The sequence below is a fragment of the Dama dama genome, chromosome 5 (assembly GCF_033118175.1).
Source record: "Dama dama isolate Ldn47 chromosome 5, ASM3311817v1, whole genome shotgun sequence".
Lineage (NCBI taxonomy): Eukaryota > Metazoa > Chordata > Mammalia > Artiodactyla > Cervidae > Dama > Dama dama.
Genome location: NC_083685.1, coordinates 85,033,743 through 85,056,103, shown reverse-complemented (window position 1 = coordinate 85,056,103; position 22,361 = coordinate 85,033,743). Strand labels below are relative to the sequence as shown.

General features: G+C 43.4%; 2 protein-coding genes, 1 long non-coding RNA gene and 1 other non-coding gene across 6 annotated transcripts in view; 3 read left to right on the top strand and 1 right to left on the bottom strand.

The window, feature by feature from the left end:
- The first annotated feature begins 3,882 nt into the window (after window positions 1-3,882).
- LOC133056905 (uncharacterized) lies at window positions 3,883-6,594 on the top strand. Its single transcript, XR_009692928.1, has 2 exons — window positions 3,883-4,329; window positions 6,319-6,594. It is a non-coding gene; the product is annotated as an uncharacterized LOC133056905 (long non-coding RNA).
- On the top strand, window positions 6,099-6,195 carry LOC133058159 (Z30 small nucleolar RNA). The gene has a single exon (XR_009693267.1). It is a non-coding gene; the product is annotated as a Z30 small nucleolar RNA (small nucleolar RNA).
- A 1,087-nt stretch (window positions 6,595-7,681) lies between the features above and the next one.
- PEX12 (peroxisomal biogenesis factor 12) lies at window positions 7,682-11,557 on the bottom strand. Its single transcript, XM_061142773.1, has 3 exons — window positions 10,797-11,557; window positions 9,938-10,491; window positions 7,682-8,904 (listed from the first exon to the last, which is right to left on the bottom strand). Exons 1-3 carry the CDS (start codon window positions 10,920-10,922, stop codon window positions 8,505-8,507), a joined length of 1,080 nt encoding a protein of 359 aa, XP_060998756.1. The 5' UTR covers window positions 10,923-11,557; the 3' UTR covers window positions 7,682-8,504.
- A 5,520-nt stretch (window positions 11,558-17,077) lies between these two features.
- Window positions 17,078-22,361, top strand: part of AP2B1 (adaptor related protein complex 2 subunit beta 1) — a 110,705-nt gene continuing 105,421 nt past the window's right edge. For 2 of the 3 annotated variants that reach the window (XM_061142772.1, XM_061142770.1), the window contains exon 1: window positions 17,078-17,218. The gene's annotated coding sequence lies outside the window, so the exon portion shown is untranslated. Of the gene's footprint in view, window positions 17,219-17,241; window positions 17,335-22,361 lie in introns of those variants that run through there. The other variant, XM_061142771.1, reaches the window with a different exon arrangement.

Sequence of the window (22,361 nt, the reverse complement as noted above, 5' to 3'; positions counted from 1 at the left end):
GCTGGCTATGAATAGTAGGTTATCAGAACAGGGAGGAGTTCTCATTTTGGCTCTGATACCTAGAAGCAAATGTGCGTGATATGAAGCAACTTGAAATCAGTAGCTTGGACAGTGATTCTCTCTAGATCTTGGGACAGTAATCTGGCCATGCTGTTGACAGTTAGCTAAGAACTAGAGCTCCCAATTTAAGATGTGTTTATTCACTATGCATTTCAGTTTATCCTCAGAGATAATTACAGCACAGCCTTCAAGCTCAAAAGACACAAACAGCTGAATACCAGCCTTCATCTCACTCTAAATTCATTTGTCAGTATGACTTGACTAGCATAGCAGACTTGATAACATAGTGACCGACAGCAACCGTGCTGTTTTTACCACACCACCATCTGACTCTGAGTAAGTCTTTCATTCATTCTCTCATTCAATCAACCACTTTTTTTTTTTTTTTAAGCCCCAAGCACATAGCAACTCTAGCACTTTTTAGCTCTGAAGCTATGGTTAAGATAATCCAAGCCTCAGGCTCCTTCTGTGTACGTTGGAGGTAATAATAGTGCCTTCTTCATATCGTTCTTGATGAAGTGAGATGATGTATATAGTTTAGCATGGTGCCTGACATAGAATGTCAGCTTTTCATTTAATAATCAATTATCAAGCACTTACTGTGTTCCAAACATAGTACTGTGCTCTGGGGCTTCTGGTCATTTGCACCATTTAGTGACTGCCTTCTTTGGACCAGATCTGCAACTTTGATGATCTCAAATTGTCCTCATAATAACTTGTAAGACATGCATTACTTTCACCATCTTATAAATGAAGAAACTGAGTTAAGAGAAGTACAGCTCAAGGCTACACACCTAGTAGGTAGCAGAGCTGAGATCTGAACTCCTGGAGTCCAACTGATTTCAAAACTCACTTACTATCAGTCTGCCGTGCAGCCTTTACTGTTAGCAAGAATAAGACACGTGTCCTGTTCACAGTCTAGAGGGGGAAAACACGTATTAAAGAACTCATGGCAATACAACATATGTGGTAACACCAGGTGAGAACTTCATGTATTATGCATTGTTCTCAATGAGGAAGGTACTGTCATTTTCCCCACTTTTACAGATAGAGAAACTGAGGAACAGAGTTTATGATGCTTGCAAATACTATAGTCCATATGAATGACCACTACACTCTAGTGCCATTCTGGCAAGCTAGACTCCTATGAACAGTGTGCTTGGGGTGTTCTAATGAGTGAAAATGACTAAGCTTGTAAGAACAAGGTAAGACTTCTTAGATGAGATGGTATAGGAGCTTAATCCTGCAAGGAAGAGTGCACCAGCTTGAGAAAGGGTAATGGGGAGGGAAGGGGAAAACCAGGAAAAGGAAACAGCACTTGCAAAGGCCCATTCTCTTCACTATCTAAACTCTCCTATTTTTAAAGTATGATGAAAGTGATGAAAGTGAAAGTCGCTCAGTCATGTCCAACTCCTTGTGACCCCGTGGACTATGCAGTCCATGGAATTCTCTAGGCCAGAATACTGGAGTGGGTAAGCCTTTCCCTTCTCCAGGGAATCTTCCCAACCCAGGGATTGAACCCAGGTCTCCCACATTGCAGGCGGATTCTTTACCAACTGAGCCACAGGAGAAGTCTAAGAATACTGGACTGGGTAGCCTGTCCCTTCTCAGCGGATCTTCCTGAGTCAGGAATCTAACCGGGGTCTCCTGCATTGCAGGTGGATTCTTTAACAACTGAGGCATCAGGGAAGCCCCTAAAGTAAAATGAGGATCCTTAATAGGTCTCTAAAGAAGGCATTCCATTTTTCTCCACACTTTTCTTTTATTTCTTCACGTCTTTCTCCCCATCCCTATCCTCCTGCCACCCTTCACATGCCACCTTTCCATTTCTTACTAGCTATCACTGGACACTTGCCATCACTTGAAATAGCTTCCCCTTCTTTCACTCTGCCTTCCTTCCATCTATTTAAAAACATAGTTGACTAATGGGTTTTCATATTTAATCACTTATCTCCTCAGACTTTGAAACCTTCACACTGTCCACTTTCTCCAGAATAGTCTAAACTACACAGGCAGCAAGCCACCATCTTGCCCTGTCTTTCAATTCGTGCCACCCCCTTTCATCGCGGCTAACACTGGTCCTCAACTTTGGTGTGAATCAGAATCTCCCCTGCCATGCATGTGTGTGTGCTCAGTCACTTCAGTCGTGTCCAACGCTTTGTGACCCCATGGACTGTAGCCCACCAGGCTCCTCTGTCCATGGGATTCCCCAGGCAAGAATACCGGAGTGGGTTGCCATGCCCTCCTCCAGAGGATCTTCCCAACCTGGGGATCCTGGGGATCGAACTTGCATTTGCCTGCGTCTCCTGCATTGCATGCGGATTCTTTACCCACTGAGCCACCTGGGAAGCCCACTCCCTTAACATATTTATTAAAAATATACACGCTTGGGGGCTCCAGATTCAACCTTATTTATTCCGGAAAACTGAATTGTGCAGTTTTGTCCTTTGTTTTTGATGTTTTAGGACGTCTGTGTTAACTTTCCTCCTGGTGTTTCTAACTCACTGATTTTGAGAAACACTACACCATTTCAACCTGACCTAAATTTGGAAGGAAATGGCAACCCACTCCAATATTCGTGCCTGGAGAATTCCATGGACAGAGGAGCCTGATGGGCTCCAGTCCATGGGGTCGCAACGAATTGGACACAACTGAGTGACTCTCACTCACTCACCTATGCTTTCTTATTTAATTCGAGAGTTAAATAATCTGCTCCCAGAATATCCTAGTTCTCACACATCTTTCAAGACCCAGATCAAAGGCCAACTCTTCCACGACTTTTTTTCCTGTGCTCCTTCGCAGTTCTTTGATATCTAATGCCCTCTCTTTGTTGTTTAGGAAGCGCCCAAACCTCTGACCAGCCAATGAGTTTCCCCTGGGTGGGGAAGAAGGGGCACCTTAATCAAAGTTCACCCCAACCTCTCTAGTGCTCAGGTGGGAGTTTGGCACAAGCGCAGTATTGTTGGATCACTGTCTGAATCGATAGTTCTTCCTGTCAACTACAAATTGGCACCTACCAAGAGCATTGCCAATGACTGAACAACAAAAGCATTTGCCATCTGCCTCTACAGAGATTGAATCCCATGCTGCTATAGCTGTTGACCTTCAACAACCTCTGATGGAGTTCAGGGTGGAGTGAGGCACTCTGTGCTCTAGGGAATCTGGTGGGACAGGTCTTTGGATAGTTGCATGTTTTTAGGAACAGATTTTATGATCTCAAGCCTTCCATCTCCTCATATCTAGAGAAGGACTAAATCCCTTCATGGTGACATCAGATCCTCATGACTAACAAAAAGCCTTTTGTAAAATGAGTGCTTCATGGTATTGAACTCCCCCTTCACCAAAATCTTATATATTGTTTTTCCCCCACTGCCGCGTTGGAGCAGTCTCTCAGAGCTATCCGAGATGCTGCCTCCCAGGCTGCAGTCCTCATTTTGCCCCAAATAAAACTTAACTCACAACTCTTAAGTTGTACATCTTTTTTAGCTGACCTTTCCAAAAGTCCAAGGCACACACACTCTACAACCCTGCCTCAGAGGCCTTTCCCTAGTGAAACAAGACACCCCAGATAACAGCCTCTCCAACGTCAGAGATTAAGGAATTGAAGGACCAGCGGAAACTACTCAGCGTCTAACTTTTAACTCAGGCTTCGGAGCCCGCCAAGCCACAGAGCGACCGCAAACGCGCCTGCGCCCTCTAGCCGGCTCCGTCTCCAAAGTTCGCCTCGCGCTCCGATTGGCTGCTCTCCGCACCAGCCCCGCCTCAAAGCTGGGCGCCACGTGATCCACTGGCCACCGCGTGATTGGCTGTTCCTCTCCCGGGCCGCCGGCCCCGCCGCGAGGAGCAGGAGGAGTCTGGGAAGCAGCAAGTGGCTTCCTCCCGCACCAGACAGCACAGGGTGGGCTGCCGTCAGCCTCAGCAGGCCCTGGCCGGCCTCGTGAGAATGTAGGACGTAAGCGTTTAGGGAGGTTCGCAAAGCGGACTGTAGAGCCCCTGCCTGCAGCTTTGGTCTGCGCCCTGGCTCCGGCCTTACTTGTGTTTCCCCCACAAGAATGGCTTCCCCCAGTCTTTCCTGAAGTTGGTGAGGTTTGGACGTATTAGTAATATTGTAATTTTTCTTACTATCATCATCATTTTGAGAGTCCACTGCATATAAGCATTGGTGGTCCTGCGCAGGGCGCCATGCAGAAAGCCATGAGTTAGAAGCTGGAGGAAGGAGGGCTTATAGATGCTTGAGGAGTGTCCTTAAACCAGCATGAAATGTTGGAGGTAAGTCAAGCTTTATAAATTGTGCTGATGCTTTTATAATCTAGGAGCTTAGGGTTTAGTAGGGAGGGTTATTCGTTGACTAAACACTCGTTTATTGAGCCGCCTTCTGTTGTCCGAGGTACCCTGCTGAGTGTAATGGTTGCAAAGGCCAGTGGGACCCAGTCCTGGTTCTTTAGGACCTCCGTCTGTGTGTTGGGACTGGTGGGTGAGACAAGGAGATGGAAGATGGGAATGGGTGAATATTTGGCATGTGACGCCTACTATGGTCGGAAAAAGTGCTGTGAGAGTCAGAGGAGGGGGTAACTGAGGGAGTTAGGGACCACTCAACCGAGAAGGGGGCTTCCCTGATAGCTCAACTGGTAAAGAATCCGCCTGCAATGCAGGAGACCCCGGTTCGATTCTTGGATCAGGAAGATCCACTGAAGAAGGGAAGGACTACACCCTCCTGGAGAATTCCATGGACTGGATAGTCCATGAGGTCGCAGAGAGGCAGCACGACTGAGCGGCTTTCACTTAACAGAGGTGACATTTGGACAAGTCTTTAGAACTATAATTAGACTTTGTCCAAATAGAAAGGGGTAGGGAAGGCACTCCAGACAGGGAAAAGTTTACAGAGGAAGAGAACTAGGAAAGTGTGCCCACTGTGACTGGACCACACAGAGTTCTGCTCACAAGTCTCCTGCTTTGAGACAGAGTTATTTAAATTAAGTTCTGTTAGCTCCTTTGTTTTTTTGTAACAGGTACTTCTGCAGAGGTTGGTGGGATCAAGGCTCAAGCCTCTAAAAAGGCACTTTGTTTTTAATAGTTTCCCTCTCTTTGTGGAGTTTAGTTGCTGAATGGAGAACATACGTATATGCTGAATGGAGGCCATATGTAGCTGTCCAGTTTTAACTATGGAGTATCAGTCTATTGTCAGTTTTATAAGTGGCCAACTGAAGCGTGTTGTGTGTCCAGAATTGTTACTTATATATTGACAGTACTCTGCTGAAAAGCTGGAGAGGTTGACATTGTTTGCAAATCATGAGGTGTCATTTAGAATAAATAAAATGTAGTCAACTTTCTCATTCAGAAATTGACTTTCCAGGTTGTGAATTACTCAGGCTTTGCATTGTTTCATTTATCTTGCCCATCCTCTGGAGAAAAATGAAATTAAACCTTATATTTAGCTGGTAGTGGAAAAATATAAATCTGGTGACCAGACCTGTTTCTCTTCCAACTCTGTTGTTAATTTGCTATGGACCTTTGTCACATCATATCCTCCTTGGGTTTTGGACTCTTTAGAAGACTTGTATAAAATTTTTATGGCTAATACTTTTCATCTTTATTGGCAGTAGAATTGTAAATCAAATTATATGTTAAATGAATTGGAGTTTATAAAGGCTTTTTAGTAGAAAATCTTTCCTGAAGGTTTTCCTTTAGAGCTAGACTATAAATCCCTTCACAGACAATCCCTAAGATTTTATCATGCATGGTGTTTGGACTCACTAAAACCAGAAATTATTTTGAACTGTAAATGCTTCTCTACTCTGTATTTTAAAAGCAAACAGCCAAAAAAACCACATACCCCAAAACAAAACTTGTTCATGTTTACATTTTGTACAGCAGAGTTGTACATACTGGTGCATAGTGCAAGACGCAGTATTGAAAGCCCATGCCTGAAATTTATCTGAAAAGAAGCCTTTTTTTTTTCATGGGTAAACCTGTTTTCTCTGATGTGAAAATAGGGTTTGGGGCTGCTCTTATGAAATACAAGGAGGTGAAAAGCAATGATGCGATGATGAGTGAAGCGTAGTCTGACCTGGTATTGCCATTGCTTCAGTGTTGGCTTTGACCAGGGTATGACCCCTTAATCTTCTCTCTGAGCTGATTCTGATTGTGGTTTTTCTACATTGGTATGTTCTAGCCTATTTGAATACTGGCTTTATTCTATGTTAGAATGTTTCTTTAATATGCCTTTGTATTACTGATTCTTTCATGTTTTCTTTGTAGGTTGAGGTGAAAAATACAGCTTTGATATCTTCATGGAAGACTGCATCATTTCATCCCTGAATCTGGTTCAGTTCCCTTATTGACTTATTACTGTGTTAAAAATGCTTGTTTAGCAGATTGTAAAATAAATTAACACGTCCATGCTCTCTTGGGGCAGACTAAGGGAAAACAGGTGTTCAGCCTAGAAAAATGTTGCTCATTGGATTTCCAATTAAGTCAGTATGTCTTGGGTTTAACTTTGAAACAAATTAAAAACTTTAAATATTTTAAAATCTATAGGATATTCTATTTCAATATTTGTTACCTTCGTGGTATCAGAAAATGTGCTTTGAATTGCTAAAATGAGTTGTATTAGAAAACACCTGTCTTAGCAGAGGCACTTAAAAATCATTTTCATTCTTCTTCTTCTAGTAATGATTTAAAAAAAAAAAAAAACAAAACGTATATTTTCACCAACCTGCCAATCCAGTGGCTTGCTTTTTTCTACGTGGGTAACTTAAGTGTTTCTGTAGAATAAGGTATTTCACGCAAGACTAATTTCTTGCTGTTGGAGTAGAGGATTTCTCTCCGAGTATTCAATTAGCAAAAAAAGCAAAATGTTCATACAAAATGCCTCAAAATTTACTGTAAGTACCTCAACTAGGAAATTCCCTGGCAGTCCAGTGCTTAGGACTCCAGTGGTTAGGCTTTCACTGCCGAAGGCCTGGGTTCAGTCCCTGGTCAAGAAACTAAGATCCCACAAGCCTTGAGGTGTGGCCAAAAATAAATAAATATCTCATCTAATCTTTCAGTTTCCACATAATCATGACATGGAACAGCTCTTTGCCAAAAACATTTATTCTTAAAATTTATTTAAGCGTTTCATAGAAACTTTAGTAATAACCAGAATAATTCATGCCAGTTTAGCAAACTCTTAACAACAAGCAGAAAGAGCTTATTGAAAGGTGCTTTATGTACACAGTCACAGTTAGGTCAGTATTTTACTCCATCTCTTCATTAATAACTTTGCTTTCACATTGAAATCTTCAGACTATTCTGTATATACATTCAACCTCTATTTTCCTTTAACCGGTTTCCCAAGGAAGACATGTGTGGTTCACAAAGGGAACTTTAAAAGTTGATAAACTATAGCAGGTGTTATTTAACAAGTGGGTCACAGCAGACAGAAGGAGCTGTTGTTTTCCTAAAGTGTTTCTAAGTATGTCTGTAAAGAGCAAGTCCATATTTCATACTGTTTGCAAGCCAATAAAACCTATTCCTCAGAGGCAGGTTTCCCAGGTGGCTCAGTGGTAAAGAATCTGCCTGCCAACGCAGGAGCTACAAGAGATGCAGGTTCGATCCCTAGGTTGGGAACCTATCCTAGAGGAGGAAACGGCAACCCCTTCCAGTATTTTTGCCAGGATAGTCCCATGGACAGGAGCCTTTTGGCTACAGTCTCTGGGATTTCAAAGACTCGGACATGACTGAGCCACTGAGCACATAAGCATGCAGAGGCTGGTTACTGCTTTCTTTTCCAAAAAGGCCTGTTTCCGATTCACCACCCACATAAGGAGGTCTAACGTGGGTTTTCCCTGAGAGCTTCTATACCTCTTGTCCTTTAATGAGGGGGAGAGAAGATCTTCTGTGTCAAGTATTCTCTTTTATCCCATCCTCTTTGCTGACCCTCACATCCCTTGCCAGTCCTGATTCTCTCACTCTAACCAGCTTGGTCAACTCTAAGTAGGGGTGTCTAGGGAGCAAGCTAAAAGGTTAAGATCAACGAGTAAACCCTTTTATATTCTATGTGGTTGTCTGAAGTTCACACAATTATTAATTGAGAATGCTGCTGCTGCTAAGTCACTTCAGTCGTGTCCGACTCTATGCGACCCCATCGACGGCAGCCCACCACGCTCCCCGATCCCTGGGATCGCCTGGAGAACCAGGCGAGAACACTGGAGTGGATTGCCATTTCCTTCACTGCATGAAAGTGAAGTCGCTCAGGCGGGTCCGACTGTTAGCAACCCCATGGACTGCAGCCTACCAGATTCCTCCATGGAGGGTTTCCAGGGAGGAAAATCCATGAGATTTTCCAGGCAAGAGTACTGGAGTGGGTTGCCATTGCCTTCTCCTAATTGGGAATGAGAAGTATCAAGCCCTGTGGCCTTACAGTGCAATCATTTTGTTGTGAGATAAGGTGCTAACCCCTCTCAATTCTCAGGGGAGTACAGTTTGATCAGATGCTGTACCTCTGTTGGATAACCTGTGATCGGACAAGCCTGGTGACTCCTCACGTAATTAAACACACAGCGGTAACAAAACACGTAGCCAGAGGTGGCGAGAACCGTGTCGTTCACCCGGTTTTTACGACACAGTGGGCACACAGTCTTCATTTTGGGTAACAGAGGAGAATCAGAATTGTAGTCTAGGTGTACAGGTGGTGGTGGGGTAGGCAGAGCAGTCAGGGTCTTGATGGTTTCTTGGTTTTCCGATGAATACCACCACTCAAGGAACTGCAGGAAGAATACACCCACCGAAAGGCCAGTAGAGAGGGATAAGGCAACACCCCCCACGGCTTTCTTCAGAGCTGACTTTATCTTCTCACCAATGCTGTTTGGAGAATAGAATAAGGAGGCAAAGAGAAACTGTTTGTTTAGTTATAATCACAGAATGACTAATAGAAATGTAGTTCTTGCATTTTTCATTGGAATCATTGATTCAGCTTGGGGATGAAAATTGTGTCCTTAATGGTCCCTTCTAAACCATTCCCTCTTTCTGACTTATAATATTTTAGGAGTATAGGAGCTAAGATTTGTTTTTAATGACTAGAGCTTGTGTTTTGAGAAAGAAATTAGTGAGATTATATAGACTATAATCAACTTGTATATTGATTATATAGACCTTTCTGGGCAGGGGGTGAAGGGTAGTAATATCCAGGAAAAAAAAACAACTCAGCAGTATTGAGGAATATATTTGAACTTGTAGGAGAACACAAACACTAACCAGAAGTGGGATGTGTGTGCATGTTCAGTCATGTCCAACTCTTGGCGATCCCATGGACTGTAGCCGCCTGTTTCCTCTGTCCATGGGATTTTCCAGGCAAGAATACTGGAGTGGGTTGCTGTTTCCTACTCCAGAGGATCTTCCCGACCTAGGGATTGAACCCTAGTCTCTGGTATCTCCTGCACTGGCAGGCAGATTCTTTACCACTAGCACCAAATGTAAGTGGGAGAGCACCATGGTAAGAGCAGTCTTTAGAATTGTATTGATCTGGCTGGAATCTCAGCTCTGCCACCTTCTAGCTGTGTGGCCTTGGTGAGGCACTTAACTATTAGAACTTAGTTTCTTCAACTGTTAAATGGTGCTTCTGCATTATTTCATTGAGTTGTGATAAGGATTCAGGTGATATACATAAACATCTGTGTACCAGCACAGGGCCTGGTACATAGCAAGGGTGCACAAAAATGTAGGCAGTATGAGGAGGAAAGTTACCAGGATAGCAGTCCTTGTTTTATGGACACATGAATTTTTCAATGATTTTATGGAATAACCTCAGAGTGGACTGAAGGAGGTGAATTATAAAATTGGGATCAGATTTTAGGATTTATTAATCAAAGACTTGGGGGAAATGTTAAGGTCTTACCTCCCAGCTGGTAGCTGCATCATGCTGGCCTTAGCTGATTTGTGCTCCAGAGCTTGTATATCCTGAACTGTAAGCCGACCTAGCCGAACTCCAGCCAGCCTCAGCAGTGGTGAGTGATGTTGAACCTTTCCTAGGATGTATCGAAGCTGCTGTACCAGAAACCAGCCTTCCCAGGCCATGTTAACAAATGGGTAGGCTGCCAGGAAGGCTCTGTAAAATCGTTTCCAGCGGGAAGAAGGGGGATGGATGGAATATTCGTCTTCTTCTCTCAGGCTAGAAACCAGCTTCTCCAGTTTCACTTTCAGATAGGGAAGAAGAACCAGGAACATGATTGATTTCATAAGCTGCTTCTTTGGGAGACCAGCACTGGCCAATCTCTGAAGCCTGTGTTGGTCTCCCATTACAATCCTCTTTAAGCCATAAAAGTTTTCAGAAAAGGAGGCGCTGGTTTTTGACAGATAATGCTGCTGGAGCAGAAGATCTAGCAGGGTAAAGATTTCATCAAACCACCTCCAAAAGAAGCCAAAGTGGGCAGGATTTGATTCTGCAAGAACCTACAGCAAAATAAATAAATGAAATTCATTCCATTACAACAGCTACTATGCCTTGTTATTTATATTTCCTTTTTTCCCCTCTAAATTCTACACTTTTCTTTCTACATCTTAACCTCCCTGAAGGGCTGGGTATGTAGTGCACACAACACTCTACACAGAAGAGAGGCTCCATAACTGTTAAATCATAGGATATGAATTATATGCTAATTGATTATTTCAAAACCGAGGCCAACAAATTCAAATTGTTGGTTTGTTTTTTTTTACCCCAGACGTCTCGAAAACTTTCCAGAGAATTAGATCCTTACCTTGACCACATGCTGAAGAGCAGGTCTCACTGCTGACATTAAACTGTCCTGTGCTACCACCTCAAAGATGGATGGCTGGTCATCCACAACAGAGGCAGTCGTGATGTGAGCCCCGTGCTCAGCCATAGTTTCGTGTGTGCACTGGGTTTTTCTTTGTCCACAAGCTCTTTAGTAAGCATGAACTTTTGGGGGGCGCCAGATGGGTGCTCAGTCTCAACGATAACTTCTATCTCAAAAGATAGCCCCTCAGTTTTACTGGAACTGGGCCAAAAAAAAAGACCTCTTCCGGAGGCAAGCTAGGGGGCGGTGGGCGGGTGTTCGAGGGAAGGGAGGTGAAGAACGAAGTTAACACAGACGTGGTTAAATAGTGTGTAGGAGGGGTGACTTGACTAACGCTGCGCTTCACGGGACAAAACGTTGACTATGGGAGACAGCTCGGCACTGGACGCTGGCCTGTCGAGCGGCAGTCCCGGAGGCTGCCAGTCAGGGACTCTCACTCAGGAGGGTTCAAAAGCCAAGAGGCTCTGAGGGATCGGGCGTGCACCAGTACGGCCAGCCCCGCGCGGCCTGGCTCAGCTGTGGGCTGAGCAGTCCCCCCAACCCGTGACCGTCCTTGCCCGCTGACCCTAGGCGAGGCGGGAGGGACCCGCGACACCGCGGTTGAAAGGAGGTCTCGGCTTTACAACAGAATCCGCAGCGGGAAATAGAAGCTGCTGGAGCTTGAAGAAGGCCGGCGGAGGAGAGGCGCTCTAGCCCGGAATGAGGCCCTGGAGACCGGAACTAGAGAACTCTATGACCTCATCGGGACTTCCGCTTCCGCCCCCGCTGAAAATAAAGGAGGTGCTAGAGGCGATCGGGTTTGTGTCGCTGTCTTGTTAGAATGCCACATCTCTGATCTCTCTGCGGAGTCTTTTTGGCAAGGTGTTGGGGGCACTGCATCGACGTCTGGAGCCTGAGCTCGGCCCGCAGCTGAGGCGTTTGTTTCCTGGGGCGATACAGAGAGGGGCGAGGGACCCAAGGGAAATGTGCAGATGGAAGCCTCACTTTGCTTGCGGCGGGGGTCGTGATTCACTATTATCTGCCGCCTTCGGGAAGGATTTAAAGTGACATAGGCAGAGATAGAAGCCTTAGCTTTATGGCCACCAATTATTAAAAGTTTCCTGCCGTTGCTTATAACTTGGGACGATTCTTTTTCCTTCGGCCCTGTAGCTTAATTGTCTTCTAGGTTAGGTTCCCTTCAGTCATAACTCTAGGCACTTGCTCCATTTAATGAAAATGGTTCGTGTCCTCGAACACCGTAGGATGTGTTACATTGGCCATATAAATACGGTGCTAAGACGGAAGGATGCTGATGAATTCTAACCTAAGAGAAGGTGCTTTCCATTAATCGCATACCAAAATTAATGTAATTAACCTGACGATTTGCAAAGTGCTTTTACATCGTATGCAATTGCTTTGAGTTCCTGCTGCAGGTTTACTGAATTTGGATAATATTGATGGTTCAAGTTCATTTCCTTCTTCGAAACCTTCCCCCAGTCCCTGGGGGAAAGCTGGAAATAGAAATAGCTAGAAACAGAAGATATTATTATTTGTCCTAGAGGATCTTATGGAACAAAGGTAGTTAATTGGTTAACATAATGAGAACGCTCGAAAACAAGGTTTTCTTTTAGTTGTTTCAACAGGAAAAGTAAAATCTTGCAAGTTAACTTTATAGTTCCAAAAAGTGTTTTAGGGAATTCCCTGGTGGTCCAGGGCACTCGTGCACGGGGCTCGGTTTCCATCCCTGGTTGGGGGACGATCTCCCATGCCATGGGGCCAAGAAAAAAAAGTTTCACACTCTGCTAGGATATCTGTTGGAGAAAGTCACATTGATGAAAGATTTTACCTTAAAGAATTTTAAGGAACAGAGATAATGTATCTATATAGAGTACCTGGTTTTAGGTGCTTGATCGGTGGTAGCTATTACAGGCAGGCTTTTCTTAAGTGAACAGCAAAAAGACAAAGTTGAGAAATACAATCAACTAAGTCAAGTGGAAAGTTAAACATTTGTATCAGTTAGGGGTCTTTGGCTACAAGAAACAGAAAACATGCTAATTTAAACTAAAAAAAAAAAATTAGAATGTAGAGTAGCTAACAAAACAAATTAAACAGTTCTACTGGATGTTTCTAGCAAGAATTAGCAAAGTCTCACCCAGGCATTGATTATCATTGCAATAAATGAGCTTCAACACATTTCTGTCATTTTACTCATGATTCAGATTCCTATTGATTGACCTTAGGTTAAGATTACCTCTCCACTCCCTGTTTCACTCTTAGTCAACTAATAGTTCTTTGAGAATATTTCAAAAGTAAACTGACATTACTGCATGAGAAAAAAAGAAAGGCAGTAAAAAATAACAATGTCAGTTAATACAGCCAATAAATAATAAACCCCATCACAAACCCCACTCAGGTTTACAGTATAATGAGACAGGACACACAAAAATTGATTGTGCATATGTTAAAAATTATTAAGAGCCATCGGATAGGTTAATATGGTGAGATTCATATGGTGATAACAGCTGGGAGAAATGAGGCTGTTCAAACTAGCTCCAACTGAAGCCCTGTATTGGCCTTTGTAACCAAAGGGAAGATTGTTTCTAACCTCACGTTTTATCTCAGCTTCTCTCTGCCAGTTGCTTTCTACTAGAGTGATGTAACCTGGTATCTCCTTGTATCTCATGTCAGGACCAGAAGTCCGCTGAGAAATTAGGTGGACCTCAGAAGGTTGAGTACATTTGGGAAAAGTCATAGTCATGGTGCATCTGCCCGCAGTGCGGGAGACCCGGTTTCGATCCCTGGGTCAGGAAGCCCCTGGAGAAGGAAATGGCAACCCACTCCAGTATTCTTGCCTGGAAAATTCCATGGACAGAGGAGCCTGGCGGGCTATGGCCATGGGATCGCAAACAGTCGGATATGACTGAGTGACTTCACTTACTCACTACAAAATGGAATAAGAGGGCCAGGAAGGGGATGGCAGTGGGGGCTAGGAGAGAAGAACCTTTTAGATAAGGTAATCAGGGAGTGCTTTTATGAGATTACAGTTAAAACACGACCTAAGTTATAAGCCAGTCATAACTCCACCCTGTACAGGGTTGCTGCTGCTGCTACTGCTAAGTCGCTTCAGTCGTGTCCGACTCTGTGCGACCCCATAGATGGCAGCCCACCAGGCTCCACCATCCCTGGGATTCTCGAGGCAAGAACACTGGAGTAGGCGTATGGGGTTAGGGAAGACGAATAATAGGTAGGAGGAGTGTAGTTATAAAGCCCCTAGGATGGGAAACAGCTTGGAGTATTTGAAGGCTGCAAAACGTAGCAAGAAGTGAAATGAAGAGGAACTGAGTGACGAAAAAAATAAAATGATGTTAGAGAGGCAGGCAGGAACCAAACCACTCACAAGTCACGAGAAGGAGACTGGATTTTAGTCAAAGTGTAATGGGAAGCTTTTGAAGAGTCATGACCAGGTTTATATTTTTAAGATGACCCTGTAATGGTTATGTAGTTAGAATTGACAACTTGGAGATGGAATGAATGTGGCAGTTAAGGGAAAGAGAGAAATCAAGAATGACCCCCAGGTTTCTGGCTAGTAATTTCTGTCAGTGTAATTCATTGAGATAATTGCAATCTTAGAAAATATTTACACTCCAAAGTCTTCCCAGGTAGCTCAGTGGGTAAAGAATCTGCCTGCAATGCCGGAGGCCCCAGTTTGATCCCTGAGTCGGGAAGATCTCCTGGAGAAGGGCATGGCAACCCACTCCAGTATTCTTGCCTGGAGAAGCCCAAGGCCAGAGGAGTCTGGGGGGTACAGTCCATGGGGTTGAAAAGGGTCAGAGACGACTAAAACAACTGAGCTCAAGCACAGCACGAACTACTCAGAACAAGTCCTAGTCGACAACACGGCCATATATTGCCTCATATTCCTCATATATATGCTATGCGCAGGCATAGTTAAGTGACTTAGGTAGCCTAATTCATTTCATCCTTATAATAATATTATGGTTGGATATTACTATTTCTTCCATTGTATAGATGAGAAAACTAAAGAACAAAGAAATGGGGAAAACTGGGAGAAGGACAGTTCTGTTCAGTTCAGTCTCTCGGTTATGTCCGACTATTTGTGACTCCATGGACTGCAGCACTCCAGGCTTCTCTGTCCATCACCAACTCCCAGAGCTTGCTCAAACTCATGTCCATCGAGTCGGTGATGCCATCCAACCATCTCATCCTCTGTCCCCTTCTCCTCCTCCTTCAATCTTTCCCAGCATCAAGGTCTTTTACAAGGAGTCAGTTCTTTGCATCAGGTGGCCAAAGTATTGGAGTTTCAGCTTCAGCATCAGTCCTTCCAATGAATGTTCAGGACTGATTTCCTTTAGGATTGACTGGTTGGATCTTGTAGTCCAGGGACTCTCAAGAGTCTTCTCCAACACCACAATTCAAAAGCAACTATTCTTCGGTGCTCAGCTTTCTTTATAGTTCAAGTGTCACATCCATACATGACTACTGGAGAAGGACAGGTTCTATACAAATTAGGAAAATGAGAAACTGTTGGAAGTTTTTGAATGGGGGAAGAGGTATGAGTCAAAGATTTTTCTGGTGGCATCTTCTTTACAAAATACAACTCTGTCTTCTGTGAATTGTACCTGAAACCAGTTTTTTTTTTTTTTAACTCCCCACCCTACCCCCTACTCTTATGACTTGGCATATATATAGAATTACTCAAAAGTGTTGTTAGCAATTTGGTGGTGAAGTTTGGGGACTAGGTCAGGGCTAGAGATAGGTTTTTAGGAGTCATATGAGTAGGAAAAATAGTTGAACCCATGATATTGCTAAAGGGCTAGTGTAAAGAAAATGTATGAGTATAGAACATAAATCCTTGCTACTCTCTCCCTCAAACACCATCTTATATCTCTTTTCTTTTCAGTCATATTTTTTTATGGAGTTACCTGTTTTCATTCCTTTCCTCTCATTTATCTTCCAACTTCTGCAGCATGACTCTTGCCTTCAATATCTCTACGGATGGTCTCGGCAATGACATAAAGACCTTTGTGTTGCTAAGTTCTTGGACACTTTTTGGCCCCTTCTTTTCTCTATAGCAACTGTTATTGTTGACCACTCACTCATACATTTAGTCATTCAAATTCGGGGGAGGCGGGGCTAGGCCTCAGAGGTATAGTACAGTATTGATATTCAGTTCCTGTACTTTCATAGACCTCTAAAAACATCTTAAATCATTAGGACTGCCTTCTTTTCCTTCTACCTCTCTGACTGCTTCTCAGTCCCCTTTGCATTTTGGTTTCCCAGCTTCTGCCTTAGGCTCTCTTCACATTCTTCTTCTTTCTTGATTAATGACTTTATTATTTTTTTTTTACTTAGAGCAGTTTTAGTTTTGAGGGGAAGATACAGAGATTTCTAGGTTTTGGTTTCTGAAAGGGACTTCTTTTGTGTAAGCAAACTACAAGGCTTCCTTGGTGGCTGATTGGTAAGGAACTCACCTGCCAATGTAGTAGACACGGGTTCAATCCCTGGGTGGGGAATGATCCCTTGGAGAAAGAAATGGCAACCCACCCCAGTATTTTTGCCTAGGAAATCACATGGATGAAGGAGCCTGGTGGGCTACAGTCCATGAGGTCACAAGAGTCGTCTGTGACTTAGCAACTAAAACAATTAACAAAGCATACCTATTACATGCTAGGCTTCTTACCTACCTAATCCGGTTTAAGCTTCATAAACTGGGAAGATTTATTATCATCGTCTTTACTTCACAAGTAAGAAGACTAAAGTCGAAAAGACAAGTAACTTTCCTAGTCACCTTCAGGGCAGGGATTCGGACTCAGATGGATTCACACATAGATTTGAGGCCGTGTCAACCTCTTTTCCTTGCACCAGTCTCCTCCAGTCCCACTGCCCTTGTATAATCCTGGGCTGGATCACCACTGTCCGTGTATTTTAACTGCCCAAGCAATTAGCTGGGTTTTGTTGTTTGTTTTTAAAGAAAACAACAGGCATTTCACTGACTCTGTGTAAGTTTTTAGAGAGGTCTTGTGTGAGGAAACAAATCCAGAGAATGTCAGCTTGTTTACTAGATTCTTTCGGATGAACTTCCTCGGAAGCCCAGATCTCCGATCTTTTCCCCACCGAGCAAAATTTTTCCGTCTCCAAGGCGACAGAGTCCCTCCTTTCTCGTCCTCTCGCGCGTCTGGATGACGTCACACGGCGAGGCTCTCTGACGTAAGAGTTTCCTGTCCACCATCTTTGTCCCTGGCAAAGTGGGTTTTGCGCAGTGGCTTAGACCTGGAGAAGGAGTCGTGACGTGCAGGAAACCATTACAACATCGCCCGGGCCGTGCTCTCTGGCCGCTGCTGCCACCCCCGCCCTTGCCTACGGTGAGTTGTAGGCGGCTAACTTTGGGGTGTGTCCCTTTTTGATGGGGATGGGGGATCCCCAGGCTTGGCTGGAGACAGATGGAGGAGAGGAAATCCGAGGACCGTGACCGTTGAAGGTGGAGTGAGCCGTCGTGTGTGACCGTTGTGAGGAAGAGGGTTGGAGAAAAGGACTCCACCGCTGGGGCGGGGCGAGGGAATCCTCGAGGTGGCAATTGGGAATTGGGGGACACTGGGGAAAAGATATGTTCGAAGTCGGGGGGTTAGGATGGTCAGAGGCCAGGGGTGTGGCTGGCGGAGACCGGAGGCCGGGGAGAGAACCTGGCTTTTTCCCGGTTTGGCGTCGTTCTCTGAGAGGCTAGGATATGCTCAGCTGAGAGGGAAAAGGAGTTCCCCAGAGCTTTGCTCCTAGATGGGCAAACCTCGCCGTCGTCCGTCATTTGAGGTTAAGAGACGCCTCTCCTCCGCTTTGTAATGGAGGAACATAGCCGTAGAATTTTAACCATCTCGGGAAAGAAGAGGAATTCCTGACACCGGAGAAAGGGAAGAAAACTCAGAGAATTGACCCGATATGAGAGAGGGGGAAGTTCGTGGGAGTAAATCTTAGCCCGGAATTTTTTCTTCGGGGTCTTAGAAGGAACGGTCTGGTTTGAGAAAGGCTGTAGATTAAGACAGAGGTAAAGAAACTGGAACTTCCTGTTAATTCCATATTTTTTTGAATCCAAAGAATTTATCCATGCTGTTAGTTTTTACAGCACTCTTCTATTTGGGGGCAGACTTTTTTTTGTTGTTGTTGTTTTTTTTTCAGACTTTTTTTTTAACTCCGTTATGAAGCGGTGTGAATAAAGTGTGGCTGCTTCATTAAACTTTTGACTTTTAAAGGTTTTAAAAATGCCAAACACTGTTAACAATCATTGTGGTTTAAAAGAGAAAGTAAAAAAAAAAAACGAGGTAAGTTTAGAAAAGACAGAATGACCAAGAAAGTGGTCTCAGTGAGGAACAATTTAAATTATTAATCACCTTCCTGGTATAATTCTGTTACTTAGCCTCAGGGTACACTTACAAAGTAATAATAGAAAGCAGCAGATGAAGGAGATGAGGCTGTACAAGAAAACGTGTAACACATTGCCAGTGGTGACTAAGCCTGGTGGGAAGGTGAGAACTGTTTACAGGTATTTGACAGTTTAAACTTCCAGAGAAGCAGAAGGTAGAGTGTGTTCTGCAAATAACTTCACTGAAAGTTGGGTGGTAAAATTAGTATAAAGTTAACATTCTGTGAGGGCTTCCCTGGTGGCTCATTGGTAAGGAATCCATCTGCCAATGCAGTAGGTGTGGGTTTGATCCCTGGCTTGGGAAGATCCCCTGCAGAAGGAAATGGTAGTCCACTCCAGTATTCCTTCCTGGGAAATCCCATGGACAGAGGAGCCTGGCGGCCTACAGTCCATGGAGTGGCAAAACAGTAGGATGCCACTTAACCACTAAACAGCAACATTCTGTGACTTAAGAGACTCAGGAAACCCCGGTTCTTCCATCTTTTTTTTCCTTCTTTAAACACACCTGTATTTTCAGTCGGTCAGTTCAGTCCCTCTGTCGTGTGTGACTCTTTGCCACCCCATGGACTGCAGTACACCAGGCCTCCCTGTCCATCACCAACTCCCGGAGTTTACTCAAACTCATGTCCATTGAATCGGTGATGCCATCCAACCATCTCTTCCTCTGTTGTCCCCTTCTCCTGCCCTCAATCTTTCCCAGCATCAGGGTCTTTTCAAATGAGTCAGCCCTTCCCATCAGGTGGCCAAAGTATTGGAGTTTCAGCTTCAACATCAGTCCTTCCAATTCAGGACTGATTTCCTTTAGGATGGACTGGTTGGATCTCCCTGCAGTCCAAGGGACTGTCAAGAGTCTTCTCCAACACCACAATTCAAAAGCATCAATTCTTCGGCGCTCAGCTTTCTACCTGTATTTTAAAATATTACATTTTAGGCCCAGTTCTGAATCAAGCTGAACAAGGAACAAATTAAGTAGGACACATTTTCCTTTCTTCCTTCTTTCTCTCCTTCCAGGTGTAAGTTTTCCATAGTTTATTTCAATTAAGAATTGGATGTAAAACTTTTGACCTTTTTTCTTACTGTATGATATTAGAGTACTTTGTAGTCATTTTTAAATGGAAATGATAGGTGTGTCTGTTGTAATGAGTTATCTATTGTAATTTCGTATGCAGTAAATGATACATGAAGATGCGTTATTGAAATATCTAGTTAGCACTTCTCATCCTTATGCTTGTAGTGAAAGATTACTAGAATGACCTGTCCACTTTATAATTTGGTTAACTCTGTTCCCTTTTTCCCTATGGGCACCAGCTGTGTAAAGTCCAACTTTACGTGAAGAGAGTGGATTTAGTGGCCTCACCAACTCTAAATTAGCTTTTATTTTCCAGAGAGCCATTTGAAATTAAGACCCCTATTAATTTTTTTCTGGCCTTATTCTCATTAGGGGCACCAGAAGGAAGGAGGAATAGTTGAGAAGGGAAAACTGTCACAGCCTGTATTTAGTAGAAACTAGGTTATGTTAAATCTAGATGTGTAATCCTGTACAGAGAGGCCTTTTCTGAAATGCAGTGACATCACACTCTGGGCTAGGAAAGTTAGAGAAATTGTGCTTTTGACTCTGTCAGCCTTATTTATTTTTTAAAACAATGTCCTGAAGCCATACCTCAAGCCCGTAGAGCAGCAGGTGGATGACTTGTCTTGTTTGATCTGGTAAAGGGGTAGTGTGAGTTCCAATTCCATGTTGGCTTTGCTTTGCCCTGGATCTCTCCTGAGGAATAACTTCTCTCCCACTCCCCAGAAGAACTTGATTTTTTTTTTTTTTTTTTAAATTAGAGTATAGCCAATTAACAATACTAGTTTCAGTCAACAGAGCCACTCAGCCATACACATACATGTATCCATTCTCCCCCAAACTCTGCTCCCATCCAAGCTAGATTTTTGAGACTTTTCAGCAAATACTTGCTTTATTCTTTGAGCTCTATCTTTATCTTGGCTGCCTTTTTGGAGGGGGCGGGGGGTGGGTTCTAAAACAGTCAGCAGTTTTCACCATTCCTATGTTTTAGAGAATCTGTGTTCATCTCTGGCATGTGATTAAGTGTCTCATTTAAAAATATATGCATATGCATCTTTTGAGGTGAAATTCACATAAAATTAACCATTTTTTTAAAAAAATTAACCATTTTTAAGTGAACCGTTTGGTGGCATTTAGTACATTCACAGTATTGTGCAAGTCCGCCTCTTTATTTTTGTTGAGTTTTAGCTTTGTGGGTTTTTTTTGGAGTTTCTTTGGCTTAAGGCAAGAGCTGCTGCTGCTAAGTCACTTCAGTCGTGTCCGACTCTGTGTAACCCCATAGACGGCAGCCCACGAGACTCCCCCCATCCCTGGGATTCTCCAGGCAAGAATACTGGAGTGGGTTGCCATTTCCTTCTCCAGTGCATGAAAGTGAAAAGTGAAAGTGAAGACTCTCAGTCCTGTCCTACTCTTAGTGACCCCATGGACTGGAGCCTACCAGGCTCCTCCATCCATGGGATTTTCCAGGCAGGAGTACTGGAGTGGGTTGCCATTGCCTTCTCTGAAGGCAAGAGCTAACATGATAAAATGTTTCTCTGCTGGTAGCTGTAAGGGATATTACATTACTATTGTGTAGGACAGAGTGAAGGAAGAGAGTGGTAAGTTTTTCCCTTCTCTTTAAAAGCAGGGATTTTAATTTAGTATCTAAGATTATGTACTTGACTTTCTCCTGTTCCCTGAAGTGGTTGGGTACATTATTCCCTCGTTAAGAACACTTGGTGCTCACAGTGGATAGGACAGAAATCTCTTCCTCAGTGATAAAGATTGTTAGGGATTTGAGGCTAGGTTAATTTAATGTGTAATAGATTGTGCTGAAAATTTGTTAGGAATTTAATATGCGTGAATGTGTCAATGCTTTAGGAAACAAAACAATTTGGGGGCCCTTTTTCAAAGAAACAATGAAAATTTTCAAGCAGCTTTTATTTTTAAATCTTGAGCAAGTTTTAAGCTTTGGTGACCCCATAGGATTTAGAGTGGCTTAATCGCATCCTGGAGAGACCATAATGGCCTTGAGCTATGGCCCTCCTGTCAGGCTGTAGCAGCCATTTCTGTGTACTGGTTTTTCTCTTTGTGTATGTAAGTTCTTGGGCTTTCCAGGTGGCTCAGTGGTAAAGAATCCACCTGCCAGTGCGGGAGACACAGGTTCGGTCCCTGTGTCAGCAAGATCCCCTGGAGGAGGAAATAGCAGCCCACTCCAGTGTTCTCGCAGGGAAAATCCCATGGACAAAGGAGCCGGAAGAGCTACAGTCCATGGGATTTCAGAGTCAGACTGACTGCGCACACAGTGCAGTGCCATGTGTAAGTTCTTAGACAGTAACTTCAGATTTGGTCCAAGTCTTCTGTGTGAAGGACTCCTTTCTTCAGTTTGCCCACTTCACATTTAGTTTACATTGTGAATGGATTAAATGATTATAACATTCTTTGAATTTTTGCTAGAAAGGCATTATGAAAATATTACATAAGGCAAGTCTTTGTTACAGATTCACTTTAAATTGTAACAAATATGCTGAAAGCAGAAATTTCTGTTTTCAGTGATTTATGTGAGTTCTAGCTCTCTTCTTTTAATACAGTAAATTCAGTGAAATTCTGGTACAACCTAAAGCACTATTGTATATAAGGATCAGGATTATAAATATTAAGTAGTTGCTTGGAAAGATAGCAAATGAGTCTAATTTCTCTTAAATTACCCAAGTAGTACCTTTTAGAGAACAAAGTTGAGCCAAACTCTTGTCGCTACATGATTTTGTGGCTCTTTTTTCCTTAATTACATTGATTTGTTTAGTGCTTAGGTCTTTTCTCTCAGATACATAAGTACCATTGTTTGTAAAGATGTGGTCACTCAAATTTGCCAAATGTGTTATCACTGATGTTGTTTTGACCTGAAAGTGATGAGCAGGTACTGGGGCATCTGTCCTAAATTTGGTGATAAGTAGTACTAATAATGGTGGTAAAAAAGAAGATACCTTTTTTTAAGTGCAGAAGGAATATTATTAAAAGAGAAATTTAATGTATTTGAAGAAGTCAA